Genomic DNA, 26,040 nt, shown 5'->3' with positions numbered 1-26,040 from the left:
AAGTCCACCAAGCACAGCCCTTAAAGGATACCACAACTGACATGTGGCATAATGAGATAGACATGGGTATGTACAGTGCCTAGCACACAAATAACTATGCTGTGTTCCTTTTTTTCTTTCTCTGCCTGAAAGAGGTAAATATCAAGTATGTAAGTGGCTGACTCAGTCCTGACTCAGACAGGAAGTGACTACAGTGTGACCTTCACTGATAAGAAATTCCAACTATAAAACACTTTCCTAGAAGAAAATGGCTTCTGAGAGCAAGAAAGAGATAAAAAAGGGGGAAATTCTTATCAGTGAGGGTCACACTGTAGTCACTTCCTGTCTGAGTCAGGACTGAGTCAGCTACTTACATACTTGATATTTACCTCTTTCAGGCAGAGAAAGAAAAAAAGGAACACAGCATAGTTATTTGTGTGCTAGGCACTGTACATACCCATGTCTATCTCATTATGCCACATGTCAGTTGTGGTATCCTTTAAGCCTCCACACTTCATTAAAGTCAATTGGATGTGGAATATATCACCTACTATTTGTAGGTGATAAAAAAAAAAATCGGTAAATAACGACGAAATGATGCGCCTGAACATTTTTGAGAATTGATTTTTCATTGCGGAAAATACCGACTTTTGCGGAATTTTTTCCTCATGAATCCCGCACTTTTACCGCACTTTTTCCGCATGCGGAAAAAACATGCGGAACATTTTGAAAATTTCAACTTGACGGTATTTTGGTCGCAAACTTCCCGCATGTACTTTACCGCATGCGGGAAGTCTTTGAGAATAGAGCCCAATGGGCTCTATTCTCAAAGAGCCAAATTTTCCGCAAAATGTTACCGCTATATTCCCGCCAGCGGTAAACTCCGCATTTTTTCCACATTCACTAATATTTTCCGCATGTTTTCCGCATGCGGGAAAAAAGATGCGGAAACAGGCATTATTCATGCGGTAATCAGGTCGCATGAAAAAGTGTTTAAAAAAAAAAGTTAAAGTCCACCAAGCACAGCCCTTAAGCCTCCACACTTCATTAAAGTCAATGGGATGCGGAATATATCACCTACTACTTGTAGGTGATAGAAATTCGGTAATTAACGAAGAAATGATGCGCCTGAACATCTTTCAGAATTGATCTTTTATTGCGGAAAATACCGACTTTTGCGGAAATTTTACCGCATGAATCCCGCACTTTTATCACACTTTTTCCGCATGCGGAAAAAACATGCGGAACATTTTGAGAATCCCAACTTGCCGGTATTTTGGGTGCAAACTTCCCGCATGTACTTTACCGCATGCGGGAAGTCTTTGAGAATAGAGCCCAATGTGTGCTCCAGAGAGCAGGGATGGTTAATGAGATGCAAATTAATCCTCGTTTATATGGTATTTTGCAAATTCTGTATGCAAATTTATGCAGCTTGAAAATGAACCAATCTTAGGCCTCCTTTCCAAGGACTGTTGATAGGCAGTGAAATGCCTCTCAAACTCTCAAAACTGCTCACTGCTGCCTAGTAACTGCTCGTTGCTGCCTGGTAACTGCTCACTGCTGCCTGGTAGCTGCTCGTTGCTGCCTGGTAGCTGCTCGTTGCTGCCTGGTAGCTGCTCGTTGTTGCTTGGTAGCTGCTCGCTGCTGCCTGGTAGCTGCTCGCTGCTGCCTGGTAACTGTTTGCCAAACATACAGCTCAACAGTTCGGGGAAAAGAGGCCTTATTATGCTGAGATGGCATATCAAAATTTGCATAATCCTGTATGAACTCCATTGGAGGGATATGGATTTCCACGTCACTGACCATCCCAGCCAGGAATATTACTGATGACATCACACAGCCAATCAGTCACTTGCTTCAAAAAGAGGCTTGGGTTGCTCATGGAAGTGGGAGGGGCCTCTTGTGGTTTTGATCTCACTGAGCTGGTGCCTTGCTGTCATATCATGATTAATGATTGTTTCTCTCCTCAAACCTTTGCTGCTGTTATATTATTACTGGTGTAGGTAAGCAGGCGTGATTTATTTGGCAGCTCTCATCAGTTGCAATTATTCTGTCCATCAGCTGCTTTTATGTGTGCTCCTTCGCCTATCTTATTCAGTGGTTTGCAGATTTGCCAAATCATTCCATTAACCACTTTTGGTTTTTGGACATAAGTCTAAGGTCCAAATTATCTACGATGCACTAAAAGCCACCGCCGTCATTCACAAAGTTTCTGGGAAAAAACAAATGAAATAAATACCAATGTGTATTTCATATTTTTTTTTTTTTACATTAACCACCCTGTCTTTCTATTTCACGGGTGGCTTTTTTTTCCCGGCTATTTTTTAGTGTAGCTAGCACTATAATCCCCCCCCCCCCCCCTCCGCTCGCTGTTGGCGATATTTACCTTGCCGAGATCCTGCGATGGCCGAGACCTCTGCCATAGTTTCAGGCGTTGCTATGGCGATGACTGGACATGACGTAATGTCATGCACAGTTCTGATCGCCGCCATAGCAACCCCTGGAGGCTATGGAGAGGCTGCGCCGGCGTGGGCTCCTGGGGGGGGGGGGAGGGGAGTAAGCAAAAAGTGCGGTGATTGGGGGATCAAAGAAGGTTGGTGGCGATCGGAGGGGGTGTAGCTAGCTAAGTGCTACATTTGGGCCAGAAAGACCCTCCAGAGGCTGAGCAATACACCGTGGCGGTAATGGACAGGCTGAGCTTGTCATTACCGCCAAAGTGGTTAAAGTGACACTGTAATAATAAAAAAGGTGTTTTTTTTTTGGGGGGGGGGGAAGGGGGTTAAAGAAAAACTGTAACTAAAAAGAAGTTCCCCTGGGGGGGCACTCACATCAGGTCCGGAAAGCCTCCGGATCCTATCGAGGCTTCCCCCGTCCTACCCTTGTCCCACAGTGGTCTCGCTGTGCCCCTCCGAACGGCGAGGATGTAAATATTTACCTTCCTGGCTCCAGTACTGGCTCTCTGCTCAGAGATAGGTGGAAATAGCCGATCGCTGTTGGTCCGCTCTACTGTACAGGTGCAAGTCTCCTGTGCCTGCGCAGTAGAGCGGACCTGACAGAGATCGGCTATTTCCACCTATCTCCGTGCTGAGAGCACAGAACAGCGCCCCTGCTGGAGCCAGGGAAAGTAAATCTATCAAGCCTTGTCAGGCTTGTTGAGCCAGGATTGTGGGTTGATTCGGGGGAGCCAGCGCTAGATTGCCTGCAGCTACAGGGATGGGTAAAGCCTCATTGGGACCCTGAGGCTTCTTCCTCCTGAGGTAAGTACCCCCCAGGGGAACTATTTTTTGTTACAGAGTCTCTTTAAAGGGGAGCTGAAGAGAGAGGTATATGGAGGCTGTCATGTTTATTTCCTTTTAAGCAATACCAGTTGCCTGGCAGCCCTGCTGATCCTCTGCCTCTAATACTATTAGCCATAGCCCCTAAACAAGCTTGCAGCATATCAGGCGTTTCAGACTTTAAAGTCAGATCTGACCAGACTAGCTGCATGCTGGTTTCTGGTGTTATTCAGATACTACTGCAGAGAAATAGACCAGCAGGGCTGCCAGGCAACTGGTATTGATTTAAAATGAAATAAATATGGCAGCCTCTGTATACCTCTAACTTCAGTTCCCCTTTAAGTTTTAGCCCCTACCAAACTAATTAACTACTTGTGTCACCTATATCTGACCTTAAGATTTGTGGACACCTTTAATGGCTGCCACCCATAGCGATCACTATGGCAACAGCTCGGGGACCCAACGCTGTATAGATGCATCAAAGTGTTGTTGCTTAGCAATGCATCTATACAGCACTGGCGGTCCTAAAACTGTGTGCCCTAGCAATCTCATACAATTGCTACAGATACACAGGCTGGTGATAATGGTATGCTTCATGCCTGACTAGTGATGAAATATGGCATGTGTAGTATCGTTTTTAACTGGGACAAGCCAAATGTATTCTGAGGTGTTTTAAAACTGGGGCAGCAGGGGATAACATGAAAAATGTATAACTTTTGTATTTACGCTTAATTTTCCTTAGTAAATTACCCTTGAAATTAATGAATCCTTTATAACAGGGGTCAGGAACCTTTTTGGCTGAGAGAGCCAAAAACGCCATATATTTTAAAATGTAATTCTGTGAGAGCCGTACAATGTGTTTGAAACTGGGACAGTGCCCATGCGCAGCAGAGTGCTCATGTCCCTGTTGCCATGGTGATGTTTATACAGTTGATCCGCTGGGCAGCAGAAGTATCAGACACGTCTTCAGCTTCTCTTGGGTTTTAGCAAAATCAGCAATTTCCTTGAGAGCCAGACAGGAAAAATACAGACTAACAACTTGTACAATTAGCTAGCTGACTGGGGTGTTGATTAACTTTGTAGGACGAGATGCCCGCATTATGGCCCAATAGGCTGCCTGTCAAGTGACAGGCAGCCTCTTGGGCCAATCAAAGTGTGGGGATCTCGTCCTACAAAGTCACTGGACCTGACAGGGTCCAGAGTGGGACAATTGGAGCAGCCATTCGTTTTGGGGTAGAGCGAATAAATTAGTAGTGTATGCTACAGCAGTAGCATGCCTACTTTGAACATTTTATTTGCGCTGCCACGCTAAGCTGTGCTGCTTGAACAGTGTAGCTTAGTGAATCAACCCCTACTAATTTGTCTGTGAGCCAGATGCAGCCATCAAAAGAGCCACCGCTGGCTCCCGAGCCATAGGTTTCCTACCCCTGATCTACAATAATATGCAAGTGTTCCTGCGTCTGTCCCTGTGTCAGAGCTTTTTTGCACTGCGCATGTGCAGGGACAAGACGCGGAGACACTGCCGAGAGCCAGAGGAGGACGGGGCCAGAAGGGGCAGGCATGTGTGAGGACGGCGCGAGCGTCACGTGCGCGCAGCGAAGTCATGACAGACCTAGCCCGTTTTTTAAACGGGCTAAGGTCACTAGTACTTAAACATTACCCTAAGAAAGCCTAGATTGTCATAGAAAAAAAAATACATGTATCACCACTGTACACTTCCTCCTTCTGGCTTGAAGGAGGAAGTGCGCATAGTGAGGTGTGCAAGCTCTTTGGAGCACAGGGAGGACGACGGACTTATGGGTAACTAACCCCTTGTCATCCAGCTGCACGGCTGAGGCATTTAAATCACGAAAAGGGAACCTAAACTGAGGGGGACGTGGATGTTTCCTTTTAAACAATACCAGTTGCCTGGCAATCCTGCTCCTCTCTTGGGCTGCAGTAGTAAGTGGATCACAAGCTTGAAACAAGCATGCAGCTAATCCAGTCTGACTTCAGTCAGAGCACCTGATCTGCATGCTTGTTCAGGGGCTGTGGCTGAAAGTATTAGAGACACAGGATCAGCAGGAGAGTCAGGCAACTGGTATTATTTTAAAAGGAAAAATCCATTTCCTTCTCAGTTTAGGTTCCCTTTAACAGAGCGAGGTATGAGCACAGCCCTGTGCTTTGCTGTGTGAAGGCTTCACTTTCCCTTTAGCAATGTCAGCTGTCCACATTATTCTCTGTATTCAATCTGCTCCTGATTGATCCCGTTGTTGTTCGGGAGCAGATCTGACATTTAGGAAATAATTGTCAGATCCTGTAAGTCGAACATGAAATTGCATTATGTATACCCAGCAAGATGCCTTACTATATTATTATACTGCATTATGCGTGGCTGAGGGAGACCTTTCAGGAATCCCTCCCTTGCAAACAGTGGCGTAGCTAAAGAGCTGCGGGCCCCGGTGCAAGTTTTACATTGGGCCCCCCAAGCACTCAATATATAACAATTGATACGGCGCACTAAAACCTGCCAAGGTCATCCACAGTATTAGAAGTGCAAGAAGGGGATGGGGGACAGTTTGGTAATGATTACTACTATCCAAAGCATCTATAGAAGTTATTACCACCACAGGACCAATAAACAGCTAATACTTTGTTTGAGGAAGAGCCCCATTGGGCCCCTCTGGCCCAAGGGCCCCGATGCAGCCACTACTTGAAAATCCTGGGCTTGGCCCTGCCTCTCATTGCAGTTGTCCTTAAGTCGTATAAGGCACTTTCTCAAAGACTGTTACCAGCAATCCATGAGATCCACGAACAGACACAATTTATGTTTAATCCTGCGGTAAGGTTGTAGGACAGGGCTGTTTCATTACTGAATTTGGCCATTTGCGTTCTAAAATGTCTCTCAGGGCTCAAACCCACTAGAGCGATTTTGTGAGCGATTCAGAACGTTAGTGATTTCCCTGCAGTTGGCTGAAGGTGTAATGGTTAAGGGCTCCGCCTCTGACACAGGAGACCTGGGTTCGAATCTCGGCTCTGCCTGTTCAGTAAGCCAGCACTAATTCAGTAGGAGACCTTTGGCAAGTCTCCCTTACACTGCTACTGCCAATAGAGCGCGCCCTAGTGGCTGCTGCTCTGCTCTGGCGCTTTGAGTCCGCAAGGAGAAAAGCGCAATATAAATGTTATTTGTCTTGTCCCTAAACGCTCAGCTAATGTTAATGGATGGGCCAAATTCAACTTGCGCAATTGCCAAAATCACAAATGCAGGATATGCAGTATTTTTAGCGATAAGCGACAGCGTTTTTTTAAATATAAAGTACATAAACACTGGTGTAATCGCTCATAAAAACCTACACAGAATGACTTTGCTAGCGGTTTTACATTACTGCACACTGTAAAAAAAAAAAAAAAAAAAAAAAAAAAAAAAAATTAAGTGAAAGGACCAATCAGAATTAAAACCGCTAATCTCTACACAATCGCTGCCAAAAAGCTGACCATTTTTAAAAACGCTACCAAAATCGACAGCAATCGCTCATGAAATCGCTACCCGCTCTAGCGATTGCGATTAGCAATAGCGTTTTGTAGTGGGTTCCAGGCCTAAGTTGTGTCTTGTATGGGACATGAAACACGGGCTTGTTTTAATTCAAAGGCTGTAACTGCAACAATAACCAGATCCTGTACAGATCTACTGTATTTTTTCAGCATATATGGCACTCTTCTCCTCCCCCAAAAAATGTAGAGAAAGAGTCTCTGCGTTTTTATATGCTGATTCCCCGACTTATGAACGCCCACCAATACGAACCGCTGACCTGCCGTGATGTCTGGGACTCCTTGTATTGTCCTCCATGTTTCTCCCGCTTCCCCGTGTATCCTCCTCAACTACTCCAGCGGTGAACACAGACATCTCCTCTCCTGCGTGGCTCCCCTAGTGTCGGCTTCTGATGTTAAAGCCGAAACTAGGGGAGCTGTGCAGGAGAGGTCTGTGTTCCCCGCTGGAGCAGTTGATGAGGAGAGTCGCACTGCCGCTTCTCATACTTACACATAGGTGACAGAAGGGGCCACACTGGGGACAGAAGGGGACACAGGAGGACACAATAATTGAGGGAGAACATCTGCAAGCTGCGCCTGGACTATGAAGATTTAATTATATTACCTAGGTGTGTCTCATTCCGGAGTGTCCTCTATACCGAAAATTTGGTATATTAGTTCCAGTTTGATTGAAATATGCTGACCTGTCAGATTGCATTTTTGGTGGATGAGACCCTGAAAACCAATGGGGAATGTTTAAATTGGTCTTCAGTGCAGAAGCAGATTTGATTAGAATCAGTGGCGTAGCTTAGGAGCTGTGGGCCCCGATGCAAATTTTACATGGGGCCCCCCAAGCACTCTGTACATAACAAATGATATGGCGCGCCAAAACTTGCCAATGGCAACTACAGTGTCAGAGGTGCAATAAGGGGATGGGGAACAGTTTGTTAATGATTACCACTATTCAAAGTATCTATAGAACTGATTATTATGAGCACAGGACCAATAGAGAGCTAATGCTGAAGTTCAGGGAGGGCCCTACGGGGCCCCTCTGGCCCAAGGGCCCCGATGCGGTCGCTACCTCTGCACCCCCTATTGCTACGCCCCTGATTAGAATGCTTGAATCTGCTGAAAAGTGGTTGCTTTGTCTTTAAAGGGACCCTGAGCAGTGACTTAAATTTAAAAGATTACACTTACCTGGAGCTATCTCCAGCCCACTGTAGGCGGCAAGGTCCTCCTGGCTCCTACGCCCCCCCCTTACCGGCGACACCCGGCCCTGGTGTCGGGCCGACTCTTCCTGGTTCCTGACGCATGGTGTCATCACGGCGGCCGACGTGACAGGTCTGCGCATGTGCACTTTTATAATGCTAAACCGCGCATGCGCAGAAGTAGTTATGGCATACTCTATATCTGCATTTAAAGAGGGCTTGGATGCTTTCTTTGCATTGAAGGGTATCCATGGCTATAATTATTAGGTAATTCCTGGAAGAGTTGATCCAGGGATTTATCTGACTGCCATCTGGAGTCGGGAAGGATTTTTTTCCTTTTTAAAGTGTACCAGAGCGCAAGAAAAAGTTTTATACGTAACTGGGGCTTTCTCCAGCCCCATAAGCTCAGATTGCTCCCACGCTGATGTCCTTCGCTGTCTGCAGCTTCGGGAACCGGGTGCCGTCATTTCAGCTAGTTGGGGCCAGTCTACGCAGGAGAAATGAGCCCTATACGTATTTCTCCAGCAGCTGCCGGAGAGATATCCAAAGAGAGCTCTTCTCTTACCTCAGACTGGCCGCGATTGACAGAATTGATGGGACCTGGTACCGGAGCTGCAGACAGCGGCGTGGGAGCGATCCGAGCTTATGGGGCTGGAGAAAGCCCCAGGTACTGTATGTATAAAACTTTTTCTTTTCTTGAGCTCTGGTTTCCTTTAACCTGCTGGGCATTCCAAAAATCCATGCGGCTGCGGGAGGTTTTTTTTTTTTTTTTTTTAATCATGTAGCTAGCCTAGCGCTAGCTACATGATTTTACCCTTTCTGCAACCTTCCCTCCCACCCTTCCGATCACCGCCGGCGATCAAGCCCATAAGGAAATCCCATTCTGAACGGGATTTCCTTGAGGGCTTCCCCCATCGCCATGGCGACGAACGTCGTGACGTCACAGGGACTCCCGATCCACCCCAAAGCGCAGCCTGGCGGTGATTGGCCAGGCTGTGCACGGGGTCTGCGGGGGGGGGGGGGGGGCCCTCTTTCACGTCAGGTAGCGGCGGATCGGTGCCAAGCGGCGGCGATCGGGGCAAACGTGCAGCTAGCAAAATGCTAGCTGCGTGTTTGAAAATTTGTTTTTTTATCAAAATTGGCTCAGCGGGGCCTGAGCGGTGCCCTCTAGCGTCTCTGGACGAGCTCAGCTCATCCAGAGACGCTAGGGCGGTTAAGGATAATCGGCCTAGGACTTGTGTTGTGTGTGTGTGTGTGTGTTTTTTTTTTTTTTTCCCTTTCCCTGGATCAACTGTGACATGTGCAGGTTCAGGATGGCATTCTTTTTATTTATTTTATTTTTTTCTGGTTGAACTTGATGGAAAAATTTTCTTTTTATAACCAAACTATGTAACTACCGTATCTGTTGCCTGGCCATACACTGCAGGCTGAGTCCTGAATTTCAGCCTGAAATCTTTTGGGAATCGGCCTCATGATACCGTCCCAGCTGCATTTCCCCCCAAAAAAAATGTTTTATGTGGCCGTGCATTAAGATACTTTACTTGTCCCCTTAGTGTCCACTGTACTTGTGCACTGGCACCCCACGTGACTGCTTGGCATTATAACATATTAGGCATGCGTGTGACATCACACACACTCCACGTGCTGTTTGCTGGTAATCACATGGATCCCGAATGCAGGGACAGTGGCCGGGGTTCCGCTGTTTGTCCACGATTATCGATGTGTATCTGATCGACCACATCTGCCTGAGAGCCAGCACAACCAATCGATACAGTCAACCAATTCTGGCCCGAAATCAGTTGAATAGGCAATCAAGCATGCTTGTTGCGGCACCAATTTTCATCAGATTCGATCATAATATTGGATGGCCAACTGGCTGCCAAGTTGCTACATGTATGGCCACCTTTACTGTGGCCACACTTGGGATCAGACGGCTCTTGGCAGCAAACAGTGTGGTACAACATGCAAGTTCAGATTTGGCATTTGTTCTGTTACCCTGTTAATATTGTTTTTTCCTGTAAAGTCTTCACAGACCCACAATGGAAAAATACCGTCAATCTCCCTCATGGTGCATGGATGATGATGATGCAGAATTCTTCAGTGAGGATGAAGGAACTCGACAATGTGCTGTAATACAAGGTATTGTGGACACCACTATGGAAATACTGTCATGAACCCCCAGTTTCCTGTCCCCAGTTACCTCTCCCAGCCTCACCCTGAATATAATTTTCCATCACACAGGACCACAACCTATATGTCAGCCTGCTGAGTCGGGTAACATATGACCATTGCTCACACACAAATCAAATTGCTTGCAATTATGTGTGTATACAGGGCCACGACTTGAAAAGAAACAGCTATGCAAAACCACTTCTGAAGCCTGAAGTGACAGGTATATGGAGGCTGGCTCAGGCTGCCATATTTATTAACTTTTAAACAATACTAGTTGCCTGGCAGCCCTGCTGATCTGTTTGGCTGCAGTGGTGTCAGGAACAGGTCATAACCGTTTAAATCGATTTTTAAATGTTTCAATAACAAAAGTGCTTTACACCCATTTACATAAACTAACATATAACCCAAAAGCATAAAATAAAAGGAAGTAAATGTGAAGGGTTACTTAGCTGAGCAGTCCTTTTTGGGATTGAATAAAGGATAGTCCAGTTCAAATGTAGGCATTGGTATCAAAGTCCTCGAAACAAAGCATGCGTTCAGTCCTCCCAAGAACACATGCCTGGAGAAAGTTCTTTTGAAGATGGAATTTTGGAAGACAAAATGCTCACTGAGCAGTGAGTCCTTTATGTCCTCTGTCATTTGAGGGTTGTCTTTCCCTAAAAACTGGGTGTGTATGCTCCCTGGGGATCAAGGTAAGCAGGGCTTTTTACAGGCAAAAATGACAGTTTGTTAATAACCTTTGCCATTTCTGTCTGGATTGGCCTACAGCGAATCCAAGGGCAGATTTGTAACCTGCGACTAATACTTAACAAATGACACCACATATCGATAGGTTAACATGTGGTCAGCAGACGCTGAATTTATTGTATTTATAAAGCGCCAACATATTACGCAGCGTTGAATAACTCTGTTTCCATAGCAGCTAAAATGCTATAGGTTGAATGAGTTATTATCCTGATTTTTAGAAACTAGCTAACAGATTTTTCTGTCTGTGATGGTTCCTTCTCTAAATATTAATAACTGAGATTTTCCATCATTCTAATTCAAATTTATGGAAGGAACTTTCAGAAAGATTATCTGACGCTGCTGGCTTCCTAGAGCACCATTTGCCAGTTACACCTCTATGTGAAGAGCCACATGTGAAATGTTTCCTAGCTAGAATGGGTGATGGGGAGAAAGGAGACAAAAATAGCTTCTTGTACATTTAATAATGAAAGTGACAGTAGCTCTGCTGGACCATATGGAAATTGGTCTTGATTATGCACAAATGTATGTAGTATTCATCACAGGTGCCGAGTTGTGACAGAGCAATAAACGCTTAAATTTGTGGAGTGCTGAATTGTAAAAAAATCGCCTGCTCACTAGGGGGTAGAAACCTGTGGTTCTCAAGTGGTTAAATGAGTATGTCCAGCATTTAGGGCTACTGAGGATGCTGGAGTCCTTTTAACCACTTAAGGACCACAGTCTTAAAACCCCTTAAAGAGACTCTGAAGCGAGAATAAATCTCGCTTCAGAGCTCATAGTTAGCAGGGGCACGTGTGCCATCTGCTAAACCGCCGCAATAGCGCCGCTAAACGGGGGTCCCTTGACCCCCAATCCCCCCCCACTGCGACACTTGGTCGCAGACTTGGTCGCTCCTGGAGGCAGGGCTAACGGCTGCAGCCCTGCCTCCAGTCGTGTCTATCAGCCGCGCATCGCCGCCTCTCCCCCGCCCCTCTCAGTAAAGGAAGACTGAGAGGGGCGGGGGAGAGGCGGAGATACGCGCTGACAGACGCGCGTGGGGCAGGGCTGCGGAGGTTAGCCCTGCCCCAACCAGGAAGCGCCCCCCCGCATTACGGAGGGGGATTTGGGGGTGAAGGGACCCCCGTTAAGCTGCGGGATAGCGGCGTTTTAGCAGGGGCACACATGCCCCTGCTAACTCTGAGGTCTGAAGCGAGATTTATTCTCGCTTCAGTCTCTCTTTAAGGACCAGACACTTTCTTTCCATTCAGACCACTGCAGCTTTAACGGTTTATTGCTCGGCCATACAACCTACTATCTAAATTAATTTTACTTCCTTTTCTTGTCACTAATACAGCTTTCTTATGGTGCTATTTGATTGCTGCTGTGATTTTTAGTTTTTATTCTATTCATAAAAAAAGACAGGAATTTTGTCAAAATGATTTTTCTTTTTTTCTTTTTTTTTTTCTTTTTTTTTAACTTTCTGTGCTGACCTTTTAGACAAAAAAATAGAAATTTTACTTTATTTGAAAATTTATTATGCTACATGTCTTTGATCAATAAATAGACACTTAATGGATTTTTTTTTTTTGTTTGGGTAAAAGTTATAGCGTTTACAAACTATGGTGCAAAAAGTGAATTTTCCCATTTTGAAGCATCTCTGACTTTTCTGAGCACCTGTCAGGTTTCATGAGGTGCTAAAATTCCAGGACAGTATAAATACACCCCCAAATCACCCCATTTTGGAAAGAATACATCCCAAAGTATTCACTAAGAGGCATGGTGAGTTCATAGAATTTTTTGTCACAAGTTAGCGGAAAATGACATAGTGACCAAAAAAAAAAAATATAAAGTTTCCATTTCTCCTAACTTGTGACAAAAAAATGAAATCTGCCATGGACTCATCATGCCCCTCTCTGAATACTTTGGGGTGTCTACTTTCCAAAATGGGGTCATTTGTGGGGTGTGATTACTGTCCTGGCATTTTGGGGGTGCTAAATTGTAAGCACCAGAGCCGGATTAAGGCTAAATGGGGCCCTAAGCAAAGTAACTGATTTGGGGCCCCCCATCATGTCGTAATAGAATCAGAAGATGCAGCTGCACAGCAACAAGCCACACACACCTGGGCAGCCGAGCTACTGGTTGCTATGGGCAACAGCCCGCTTTCCTCTGTGGGTGCACAATGCAGGTAATAGTTGCGGCAAAATGCAGAGTGAGAGATGAATGGCTGGGACATTTGCACTCGGGGGCTGGGGCACCCCTGTGAAGAGGGCGCCAGATATCACAGCAGCAGCACTTTCCCCCTGCATCTCAGCAGCACTTTCCCCCTGCATCTCCAGCCTGGCAATAGCAGAAAGCTCTGGACACTGCCAAACCGGAAGCCGTTCCCCAGACAGAATTACATAACCACCCCCACCATCGAACAACCGATTTCCTCCCAAACTAGACAGCCACCATGCAGCCTCCATCCCAGTGAATACGATACGCAGCGGGGGAGAATGACAGCACCAGATGACTCACATTCACCTATTGCGATCCAAGCAATAGAGGTCCCGTCATCCGAAGCCCATCTGTCTCCTCTAGAGTGCTGCCGCTATGTTACTCCTACTATTACTACTTCCTACTTCCTGTCTGATCTGAGAATCAGGAAGTTCAGAGCGAGCGGCTGCACTGTAGAAGAGACAGATGGGTTTCAGATGACGGGATCTCTATCGCTTGGATCATGGATAGGTGAGTGAGCGTTTGCCATCTGTTGCTATCATTCTTGCTGCAGCTGTGGTTCTCTGTGGGAAGGGAGGGAGGAGTGGGCAGTGGCAGAGCGCACAATAGCAGGAGGGGGACCTAGGAGGAGAGCCTGGCTCCGAGGACAATCAGCAGCGCACGGCATCATTTGACAAGACAAGACAAATAACATATCGCGCTTTTCTCCTGGCTGACTCAAAGCGCCAGAGCTGCAGCTACTAGGACACGCTCTATAGGCAGTAGCAGTGTTAGAGAGACTGGCCTAAGGTCTCCTACTGAATAGGTGCTGGCTTACTGAACAGATAGAGCAGAGATTCGAACCCTGGCCTCCTGTGTCAGAGGCAGAGCCCTTAAAGGGACTCCGAGCAGTGCCTCTGGGTATGCCTTTAAGCATACCCACAACTAATTAATTACATCCTCACACCTACCAGCATGATGTTTGTAATTATATCCCCTGGGTTCCTTATATTTCATTGCATTGTACTGAATCGAGCTGCCGACTTTGGAGAAAAGTCGTCCTGTGTAATACAACATAACAATGGAAAGATGCATATCATTTTGAAGCTAGATAAACTGCCACCCTACACCTTTTAGTTTTTGCTATTTTTGCAATCGAAATTGCCATGGCCGCAATTACAATCGCGAAAATAGCAAAAACTAAAAGGCGTAGGGTGGCGGTTTATATATCATTGGAAAGAGGAGAAAGAGAGCTTTAAAATGATATGCATCTTTCCATAGTTACTGCACTGCTCAGAGTCCCTTTAACCATTATACCATTCAGCCACCGCTGACAGTATGGTGAGGGCTGGTTTATGTGCTGATGGGGCCCCTTTGACTCTGGATGGGGCCCCAAGCGACTGCTTTTGTTGCCTGGTTGGTAATCCGGCCCTGGTAAGCACCCCTGTAAAGCCTAAAGGTGCTCATTGGACTTTGGGACCCTTAGTGCACCTAGGCTTTAAAAAAAAGTGTTACGTGGTATCGCCATATTCTTGAGTAGTATAATGTGTTTTGGGGTGTATTTTTACACATACCCATGCTGGGTGGGAGGAATCTCTGTAAATGACAATTTTTTTTGAAAAAAAAAAGTTTATTTTATTTTTTTCACAAAGTGTCATTTTCCACTAACCTGTGACAAAAAATAAAATCTTTCATGAACTCATCATACACCTGACGGAATACCTTGGGGTGTCTTCTTTCTAAAATGGGGTCACTTGTGGGGTTCCTATACTGCCCTGGCATTTTAGGGGCCCAAAACCGTGAGGGGTAGTCTGGAAACCAAATGCCTCAAAATAACTGTTCAGGGGTATAAGCATCTGCAAATTTTGATGACCGGTGGTCTGAGAGGCCGAATTTTGTGGAGCCAGTCATAAGCTGGGTGGCGTCTTAGATGACAGGTTGTATTGGCAGCAGAGAACATGGGCATGTGATGTATTGGGTGCGTAGACCAATAAGACCGCAATACATTATTTTTGACTAGACCCATGTTAAGGGGAAGGCCCAAAAAACTCACTACAGAGAGCCGTGCTGTTCTCACATGTATCTAGCTAAGTAAATAGATAAAACGGGCTGGTAATTAGTAGTTACTTACTGAGCAGCCTGTTTGTTTATTTATTTAGCTAGTTACATGTGAGAACAGCAGGGCTCTCTGTAGTGAGTGAGCCAGCCGTTATAAATCAGCTGCAGTGTCTGCTACTATCAGTGAAGTCCATCGCTTAGCATGCTAATGACACAGCTTAGCTGTCTTAAAAAGCAGAATTAGTGATAGCATCTACTTTTTTTTTTTTAACACAAGGTTTATGGAGAAACATATGCTCTCCTTATTAAATACCTGATTTGTAATTAATGGAAAACCATAATTTTTACTAAACTGCCCCTTTAAGTGTGGTCTGGTCAAATTTCAACAGATTGAAAAAGGGAGACATTGACCACCTGTGATCAGATCTGCAGCAAGCATTTACCTTTCCTATCTGTGAAATATACTGTAAGATTGCATTGTTCTGTCCAGAGTTATGAATATATTGATATATACCGTAGATGCTTTAGGAAGGGTGAGATTGTTTTGCACGACTGATTTTTACATCAATCAACTGTTCTGAATAACATCTCCGCTAGTGAAGAAAGTCCTATGCGAGACGTTACATTTTGCCGGCCCCAGATGCAGCACTTCATACCTCCTCACCATAACCAATAGTATAATTTAAGTTAGTTTCCCTGTACACCACCATTTTGATTAAAGTTTGCACTCAGATTGCTCTTCCCTCTGCGACGTGGCAAGCAAAACAGGAGCTTTAGCTTTCTTTCACTAGAAAATGTTTCTTTTTTCATACAAATGAATTGAGATCTTGTCTCCTCTGGTTGCTTAGGTCTGCGTGATCTCTATTTAACTGATGCACTTTGCGATGTGACCATTGTGACTGCCACCAGAAGGTTTCTGTGCCACAGGTAGGTTTTCATTATGGTATCATTATGAAGAGCAGTTGAAGCGAATCTGAACTCAGAACTTCTTCTCTGCTATAAAAGATCAGCAACAGCATATTGACCTTTAAAGAAAAACCTTTCTTTGTTACATCTGATATAAATCTGCAATGTTTCTACTTCCTGCTTTCATGGAAGTAGACCTATTGTGAAAAAAAACCCTGTTGTGTCCCGTTTTGTCTTTTTTTTTTTTTTTTTTTTTTTCTTGTATGCTCCTCGTCCCCATTCACCACATTGTACCATAAGTGCAATGACCCGACAAGCTTCCCTCCCTCCGATATGCACAGTGCTGCCGTGCATCCGTACCTCCGGTATATGAGGTCATCAGGCGAGGGACCATAAGCTACAGTACCTGATATGAGGTCATCAGGCGAGGGACCCTAAGCCACAGTATAGAAGAACTCTCCGGGTATAGCAAGCAGAGCCACCGCTCTGCCAGACAAAGCGTGAGTAACACTGAACACTCCAGCACTGGGTATATCGGATGGAGGGATTGCAGGCTGCAGCACTGTGCATATCGAGGGACGGAGGCTTGCCGGGGTCACTGCGCTATTGGCACAACACGGCAAACCAGGTCGAGGAGCACACAATGGGACAGGACAACATGGGGGGGACCCAGGAAGACCCATGAGGGGACGCATCAGCACTCAAGAGGACACAAGGCGCACAAAAGGTACTAGGGGGACACAAAAGGTACTAGGGGGTCACAAAGGGGACATTGGAGAACACAAAGGGAACATGAGGGGGGGGGGGGTACAGCAGCACACAAGAGGGACATAAGGAATAAGACAGACATAATTGGGGGGAGGAAAGATCCATAACACGCCTCTGCACCATGGATGCACCAGAGTTAGTAGATATATTTTTTTTTCCCCTAGTTGTTGTCCTCTAAACCTAGGTGTGTCTTTTATGGTCCAAAACATACGGTATATAGTAGCCAAACTCATGTACCGATATAAAGAGGTTGGCTATATAATAGCCAAAGCTTGGAACTGCTTAATCATCCCTGCTGCACCTGTAGCTGGAATTTGGCTTTATAAAAGCTGAACCCCATTGCCCAATTTACTCCATCAGCACCTCCATAGCTGCAAATTACATTGGAGTCTATGGCAGTGCCTAACTTAATGAGCGGGTATGCGTCCAAATTTATACATTAACTCTACATCCCCCGCTAGGCACTCTGAGCATAATTCCCAGAGTTCCCACAACCCTACTTGGAGACTGCTGGGGGGATGTCATGTTTCCTTCCCCCTCCCCACCACCACCTGCGATACATGACTGGACAAGGTTTGGACATGGACACTACAGGGTCACTATAAGATGTGAAAGGAAGGAAGGTCCGCACCAATGTCTCCAAAATCGATATATCGGTATATTTATTGAGGACGTATCCAGACATACAGAAAACACTCGACTAACATGTTTCGGACGCCAATCATAGTCACTATAACACAGGCAATACACACCCACTGAGGCAAGGCTGTAGGACAATCACAGGGACAGCTGTGCTCCAGAGATGTGCTGATATCTATTCTGTGTCTCTGCAGGGTTGTCCTGGCTTCAGTCAGCCCCTATTTCCGAGCCATGTTCACCACCTGTATGGTAGAGTCTCAGCAAGGAGAAGTTTCTCTCCTAGATGTCACCGCTTCCATCATAGAGACCATCCTGCACTTCATATACACCGGTGAGGCTGCCGTCACTTTGGACAATGTTGAGGATCTGTTTACTGTATCCAGCCGCCTGCAGATTACAGCCATGCAGGAGCAATGCAGCAGGTGAGTGGCAGTTTGGATGTCATAACTTTAGAGACATATTTAGAGGGGTACAGGAATGGCTCATGCCATGGGTGCCACGTCTCCTCCTGTGCTGCCATGCCTGCCCCTGTGTCTCCCCATCCCTCAGATCAGATTAATTCTGTTATATGGGGAACATGGCTACTTAATTTATATATGTAGAGCTCACTTGGCTTAATGTAGAAAAGAGGACAGAAAAGGAATAAAATTAAAAAAGTAACTTCAGCAATATCCCGAGCCAAAACACAGCAACCATAACACACGTACGCAGGAAAGGGAGGCTGGTTTTAGAAGGGAAGAGGGCTTTGACTGGGGAAGGGGGGGGGGGGTGCAATATGTTCCCCATATAACAGAATTAATTTCAGTGTTTGCCATAGGCACTATATTACCCAAACACGCCCCTATAAAAATCTATAGAAAAATATCGATCTCAATTATTTTATTGTGCACTTTCAAATAATTCACCCCTTTTTGGTTTCTATAATAATTATCAACATAATAATTATCAACATAATAAATATTCAAGCTGCTACTTAACCACTTAAGGACTGCAGTCATAAAACCCCTTAAGGACCAGAGCCTTTTTTTCCATTCAGACCACTGCAGCTTTCACGGTTTATTGCTCAGTCATACAACCTACCACCTAAATGAATTTTACCTCCTTTTCTTGTCACTAATACAGCTTTCTTTCGGTGCTATTTGATTGCTGCTGCGAGTTTTACTTTTTATTATATTCATCAAAAAAGACATGAATTTTGTCAAAAAAATGACTTTTTTAACTTTCTGTGCTGACATTTTTCAAATAAAGTAAAATTTCCTATACATTTGAGCGCGAAAGTTATTCTGCTACATGTCTTTGATAAAAAAAAAAAACATTCAGTGTATATTTATTGGATTGGGTAAAAGTTATAGCGTTTACAAACTATGGTGCCAAAAGTGAATTTTCCCATTTTCAAGCATCTCTGACTTTTCTGCGCACCTGTCAGGTTTCATGAGGGGCTAAAATTCCAGGATAGTACAAATACCCCCAAAATGACCCCATTTTGGAAAGAAGACATCCCAAAGTATTCAGTGAGAGGCATGGTGAGTTCATAGAAGATTTTATTTTTTGTCACAAGTTAGCGGAAAATGACACTTCGTAACAAAAAAAAAGAAAAAAAAAAAAAGTTTCCATTTCTTCTAACTTGCGACAAAAATCTGCCACGGACTCACTATGCTCCTCTCAGAATACCTTGAAGTGTCTACTTTCCAAAATGGGGTCATTTGTGGGGTGTGTTCACTGTCCTGGCATTTTGGGGGGTGCCTAATTGTAAGCACACCTGTAAAGCCTAAAGATGCTCATTGGACTTTGGGCCCCTTAGCGCAGTTAGGCTGCAAAAAAGTGCCACACGTGGTATTGCCGTACTCAGGAGAAGTAGTATAATGTGTTTTGGGGTGTATTTTTACACATACCCATGCTGGGTGGGAGAAATATCTCCGTAAATGACAATTTTTTTATTTTTTTTTTACACACAATTGTCAATTTATAGAGATATTTCTCCCACCCAGCATGGGTATGTGGAAAAATACACCCCAAAACACATTATACTACTTCCCCTGAGTACGGCGATACCACATGTGTAGCACTTTTTTGCACCCTAACTGCGCTAAGGGGCCCAAAGTCCAATGAGTACCTTTAGGATTTCACAGGTCATTTTGAGAAATTTCGTTTCAAGACTGCTCCTCACGGTTTAGGGCCCCTAAAATGCCAGGACAGTATAGGAATCTCACAAATTACCCCATTTTAGAAAGAAGACACCCCAAGGTATTCCATTAGGAGTATGGTGAGTTCATAGAATTTTTTTTTTTTTTGTCACAAGTTAGCGGAAATTGATTTTAATTGTTTTTTTTCACAAAGTGTCATTTTCCGCTAACTTGTGACAAAAATAAAATCTTTGAACTCACCATACTCCTAACGGAATACCTTGGGGTGTCTTCTTTCTAAAATGGGGTCATTTGTGGGGTTCCTATACTGCCCTGGCATTTTAGGGGCCCTAAACCGTGAGGAGTAGTCTTGAAACCAAATGTCGCAAAATGACCTGTGAAATCCTAAAGGTACTCATTGGACTTTGGGCCCCTTAGCGCACTTAGGGTGCAAAAAAGTGCCACACATGTGGTACCGCCGTACTCAGGAGAAGTAGTATAATGTGTTTTGGGGTGTATTTTTACACATACAGATGCTAGGTGGGAGAAATATCTCTGTAAATGACAATTTGATTTTTTTTTTACACACAATTGTCCATTTACAGAGAGATTTCTCCCACCCAGCATGGGTATGTATAAAAATACACCCCAAAACACATTATACTACTTCTTCTGAGTACGGCGATACCACATGTGTGACACTTTTTTTTGCAACCTAGGTGCGCTAAGGGGCCTAACGTCCTATTCACAGGTCATTTTGAGGGATTTGGATTCTAGACTATTCCTCACGGTTTAGGGCCCCTAAAATGCCAGGGCAGTATAGGAACCCCACAAGTGACCCCATTTTAGAAAGAAGACACCCCAAGGTATTCCGTTAGGGGTATGGTGAGTTCATAGAAGGTTTTTTTTTTTTTTTTTTTTTTTTTGTCACAAGTTAGCAGAAAATGACACTTTGTGGAAAAAAAAACAATACCTATCTATTTCCGCTAACTTGTGACAAAAAATAAAATCTTCTATGAACTCACCATACTTCTAACGGAATACCTTGAGGTGTCTTCTTTCTAGAATGGGGTCATTTGTGGGGTTCCAATACTGCCCTGGCATTTTAGGGGCCCTAAACCGTGAGGAGTAGTCTTGAACCCAAATGTCTCAAAATGACCTGTGAAATCCTAAAGGTACTCATTGGACTTTGGGCCCCTTAGCACAGTTAGGCTGCAAAAAAGTGTCACACATGTGGTATCGCCGTACTCAGAAGAAGTAGTATAATGTGTTTTGTGGTGTATTTTTACATATAACCATGCTGGGTGGGAGAAATATCTCTGTAAATGACACATTTTTGATTTTTTTTTTACACACAATTGTCCATTTACAGAGATATTTCTCCCACCCAGCATGGGTATGTGTAAAAATACACCACAAAACACATTATACTACTTCTCCTGAGTATGGCGATACTACATGTGTGACACTTTTTTGCAGCCTAGGTTCGCTAAGGGGCCCAACGTCCTATTCACAGGTCATTTTGAGGCATTTGTTTTCTAGACTACTCCCCACGGTTTAGGGCCCCTAAAATGCCAGGGCAGTATAGGAACCCCACAAGTGACCCCATTTTAGAAAGACGACACCCCAAGGTATTCCGTTAGGGGTATGGTGAGTTCATAGAAGATTTTATTTTTTGTCACAAGTTAGTGAAAAATGACACTTTGTGAAAAAAAACAATAAAAATCCAATTTCCGCTAACTTGTGACAAAAAATAAAATCTTCTATGAACTCATCATACACCTAACGGAATACCTTGGGGTGTCTTCTTTCTAAAATGGGGTCACTTGTGGGGTTCCTATACTGCCCTGGCATTTTACGGGCCCAAAACTGTGAGTAGTCTGGAAACCAAATTTCTCAAAATGACTGTTCAGGGGTATAAGCATCTGCAAATTTTGATGACAGGTGGTCTATGAGGGGGCAAATTTTGTGGAAACGGTCATAAGCAGGGTGGCCTCTTAGATGACAGGATGTATTGGGCCTGATCTGATGGATAGGAGTGCTAGGGGGGTGACAGGAGGTGATTGATGGGTGTCTCAGGGGGGCGGTTAGAGGGGAAAATAGATGCAATCAATGCACTGGGGAGGTGATCAGGGCTGGGGTCTGAGGGCGTTCTGAGGTGTGGGCGGGTGATTGGGTGCCCGCAAGGGGCAGATTAGGGTCTAATCTGATGGGTAACAGTGACAGGTGGTGATAGGGGGTGATTGATGGGTAATTAGTGGGTGTTTAGAGGAGAGAAGAGATGTAAACACTGCACTTGGGAGGTGATCTGATGTCGGATCTGCGGGCGATCTATTGGTGTGGGTGGGTGATCAGATTGCCCGCAAGGGGCAGGTTAGGGGCTGATTCAGCCCCGTTTCTTGCCCCGTGCGGAGCGTGCCGCCGCCCGGGGCGCTGTTGGGAGGGGGGCGCTATAATGGAGGGGGGAGCCGGAGCCGCGGGGAGGGCAGCCCGACCTCTCCCTCCCTCTCCTCTCCCGGGCGCCCTCCGTGCTCCCCCCTCAGATGCAGAGTTCGTGAGCAGCAGGGAAGCGCTGTTTACAACTCACCGGCTGCCTGGCTCCAAGCGCTGCTCTCTCGCCGCTGGTCTCCATTCTCTCTCTCTCTGTATACGTACTGATACACGCTGCTTCCTGTAGCCGGAAGCAGCGTGTATCAGTATGTATACAGAGAGGGGAGACCAGCGGCGAGAGAGCAGCGCTTGGAGCCAGGCAGCCGGTGAGTTGTAAACAGCGCTTCCCAATCCCTGCTGCTCACGAACTCTGCATCTGAGGGGGGAGCACGGAGGGCGCCCGGGAGAGGAGAGGGAGGGAGAGGTCGGGCTGCCCTCCCTGCGGCTCCCCCCTCCATTATTGGGGGCATCTACCTATCTAACCTATTCTGGGGGCACCTACCTAATCTAACCTACGCTGGGGGGCAGCTGCTAATCTAACCTACGCTGGGGGGCACCTACCTATCTAACCTACACTGGGGGGCACCTACCTAATCTAACCTACACTGGGGGGCAGCTACCTATCTAACCTATACTGGGGGCAACTACCTAATCTAACCTACGCTGGGGGGCAGCTACCTATCTAACCTATACTGGGGGCAGCTACCTAATCTAACCTACGCTGGGGGGCAGCTACCTATCTAACCTACACTGGGGGGCACCTACCTAATCTAACCTACGCTGGGGGGCAGCTACCTATCTAACCTACACTGGGGGGCAGCTACCTATCTAACCTACACTGCGGGGCAGCTACCTAATATAACCAACACTGGGGGGGCAGCTACCTATCTAACCTACACTGCGGGGCAGCTACCTAATATAACCAACACTGGGGGGGCAGCTACCTATCTAACCTACACTGGGGGGCAGCTACCTAATCTAACCTATACTGGGGGGCAGCTACCTATCTAACCTATTCTGGGGGCACCTACCTAATCTAACCTACGCTGGGGGGCAGCTACCTATCTAACCTATACTGGGGGCAGCTACCTAATCTAACCTACGCTGGGGGGCAGCTACCTATCTAACCTACACTGGGGGGCACCTACCTAATCTAACCTACGCTGGGGGGCAGCTACCTATCTAACCTACACTGGGGGGCAGCTACCTATCTAACCTACGCTGGGGGGCAGCTACCTATCTAACCTATACTGGGGGCAGCTACCTAATCTAACCTACGCTGGGGGGCAGCTACCTATCTAACCTACACTGGGGGGCACCTACCTAATCTAACCTACGCTGGGGGGCAGCTACCTATCTAACCTACACTGGGGGGCAGCTACCTATCTAACCTACACTGCAGGGCAGCTACCTAATATAACCAACACTGGGGGGGCAGCTACCTATCTAACCTACACTGGGGGGCAGCTACCTAATCTAACCTATACTGGGGGGCAGCTACCTATCTAACCTATTCTGGGGGCACCTACCTAATCTAACCTACGCTGGGGGGCAGCTGCTAATCTAACCTACGCTGGGGGGCACCTACCTATCTAACCTACACTGGGGGGCACCTACCTAATCTAACCTACACTGGGGGGCAGCTACCTATCTAACCTATACTGGGGGCAGCTACCTAATCTAACCTACGCTGGGGGGCAGCTACCTATCTAACCTATACTGGGGGCAGCTACCTAATCTAACCTACGCTGGGGGGCAGCTACCTATCTAACCTACACTGGGGGGCAGCTACCTATCTAACCTGCACTGGGGGGCAGCTACCTAATATAACCAACACTGGGGGGGCAGCTACCTAATCTAACCTATACTGGGGGGCAGCTACCTAATCTAACCTATACTGGGGGGCAGCTACCTATCTAACCTATACTGGGGGGCACCTACCTAACCTATACTGGGGGGCACCTACCTAACCTATACTGGGGGGGCAGCTACCTTATCTAACCTATACTGGGGGGCAGCTACCTAATCTAACCTATTCTGGGGGGCACCTGTCTAATCTAGCCTATACTAGGGGGCACCTACCTAATCTAACCTATACTGAGAGGCACCTACCTATCTAACCTAGGGGGGGGGGGGGGCGCAATTTTTACACCCTCGCCCTGGGTGCATTTTAGCCTAGAAACTGCACTGGGCTGATTGATGGGTGGCAGTGACAGGGGGTGATTGATGGGTGGCAGTGACAGGGGGTGATTGACAGGTGATCAGTGGGTTATTACAGGGAAGAACGGATGTAAATAATGCACTGGCGAATCGATAAGGGGGGGTTTGAGGGCAATCTGAGCGTGTGGGCGGGTGATTGGGTGCCCGCAAGGGTCTAATATGATGGGTAACAGTGACAGGTGGTGATAGGGGGTGATTGATGGGTGATTGATGGGTAATTAGTGGGTGTTTAGAGGAGAGAAGAGATGTAAACGATGGATTTCGGAGGTGATCTGATGTCGGATCTGCGGGCGATCTATTGGTGTGGGTGGGTGATCAGATTGCCCGCAAGGGGCAGGTTAGGGGCTGATTGATGGGTGGCAGTGACAGGGGGTGATTGACGGGTGATTGACGGGTGATTGACGGGTGATCAGGGGGGATAGATGCATACAGTACACAGGAAGGGGGGGGGGGGGGGTCTGGGGAAAATCTGAGGGGTGGGGGGTGATCAGGAGGGAGCAGGGGGCAGTTTAGGGACTAAAAATAAAAATAGCGTTGACAGATAGTGACAGGGAGTGATTGATGGGTGATTAGGGGGGTGATTGTGTGCAAATAGTGGTCTGGGGGGTGGGCAGGGGGGGGGGGGTCTGAGGGGTACTGTGGACGATCAGGGGGCAGGGGGGGGCAGATCAGTGTGTTTGGGTGCAGACTAGGGTGGCTGCAGCCTGCCCTGGTGGTCCCTCGGACACTGGGACCACCAGGGCAGGAGGCAGCCTGTATAATACACTTTGTAAACATTACAAAGCTTATTATACGCTTCCTATCCGGGGATCGTCGGGTTAACAACCCGCCGGCGCTTCCGATTGGCCGGCGGGTTGACGTCGCGGGTGGGCGGAGCCCATTGCCGGCGGATGCGCGCGTATCCCAGCGCGCGATCCCCGGCCAAAGAGTGCCCCAGGACCTGACGCCATTCTGCGTTACGTGGTCCTGGGGCTGCCACTTTGCCGCCGCCAATATGAAGTAGGCGGTCGGCAAGTGGTTAAATAAATATTAATATAAACATTAAAAAAAAAACTTTTATCTACCAAATGAATGCCTTGGTGCGTGTCTCTGGTGGTTCCTCAGATGCTGTGTTTTAGATGTCATGCAGCTGTTGAGTGTCTCCTCCTTGTGATGATTAGGCCCTGACTATTTATTCTCATCCCTATCTATAATCCTGCCCAGGAGATTATCTCTTCAACAAATCAGCATGCAGTGGGTGTCTTTTTCAAATTAACCCTTAACTTAGTTAAAGCGGAATATAACCCTGCATTTCAACTTTGCTCTAAAACATTATTTACAGTATATTATATGCAACCAGCATTTTTTTTTTTTTTTTTTTTTTACTAGACCAGCATTGGAAGGGTTACACAGAGTTTTTTAAAGTTCCTGGAGATTTCTGCAGACGCATCCGAAGCTCAGTTACATTTTGTTTACATGTATCTAAGTGTTGAATGTGACTCCCTCTCTCTGACTGAGGAGGACAGCCAAAGTGTGTAATATATATATATTTTTTGGGGGGGCATTTGAGCAACGTTCACCTCCCATTCATTTGCCAATAGCTGTATCACTACTCATTGCAATGAACTGATCCATATCTCGTTTTCTCCGCCACCATTTAGGCTTTCTTCAGGTGGTACATTTTGCTAAGAATTATTTTATTCTAAATCAATTTTAACAGGAATATTAAGAAAGAAATTGAAAAAAAATTCATTATTTCTCAGTTTTTGGCCATTATAGTTTGAAATTAATACATGCTACCGTAATTAAAACTGATGTATTTTATTTGCCCATTTGTCCCGCTTATTAAACCATTTA

General features: G+C 46.0%; 1 protein-coding gene across 4 annotated transcripts in view; it reads left to right on the top strand.

Annotated features, from left to right (window-relative positions):
- Positions 1-1,894: 1,894 nt before the first annotated feature.
- Positions 1,895-26,040, top strand: part of LOC137561025 (kelch repeat and BTB domain-containing protein 8-like) — a 36,003-nt gene continuing 11,857 nt past the window's right edge. Inside the window, exons 1-4 of one of the 4 annotated variants that reach the window (XM_068272238.1) lie at positions 1,895-1,982; positions 9,993-10,108; positions 15,967-16,045; positions 17,626-17,853. In XM_068272238.1, the coding sequence (XP_068128339.1) occupies positions 1,930-1,982; positions 9,993-10,108; positions 15,967-16,045; positions 17,626-17,853 (476 nt within the window). In that variant the 5' untranslated portion in view covers positions 1,895-1,929. Of the gene's footprint in view, positions 1,983-3,154; positions 3,237-5,674; positions 6,076-7,248; positions 7,391-9,992; positions 10,109-15,966; positions 16,046-17,625; positions 17,854-26,040 lie in introns of those variants that run through there. The other 3 variants (XM_068272241.1, XM_068272239.1, XM_068272240.1) reach the window with 3 other exon arrangements.

This window comes from Hyperolius riggenbachi, chromosome 3, assembly GCF_040937935.1.
Source record: "Hyperolius riggenbachi isolate aHypRig1 chromosome 3, aHypRig1.pri, whole genome shotgun sequence".
Lineage (NCBI taxonomy): Eukaryota > Metazoa > Chordata > Amphibia > Anura > Hyperoliidae > Hyperolius > Hyperolius riggenbachi.
The sequence above is the reverse complement of the archived record's forward strand: the minus strand, read 5'-3'. Positions and strand labels throughout refer to the sequence as shown.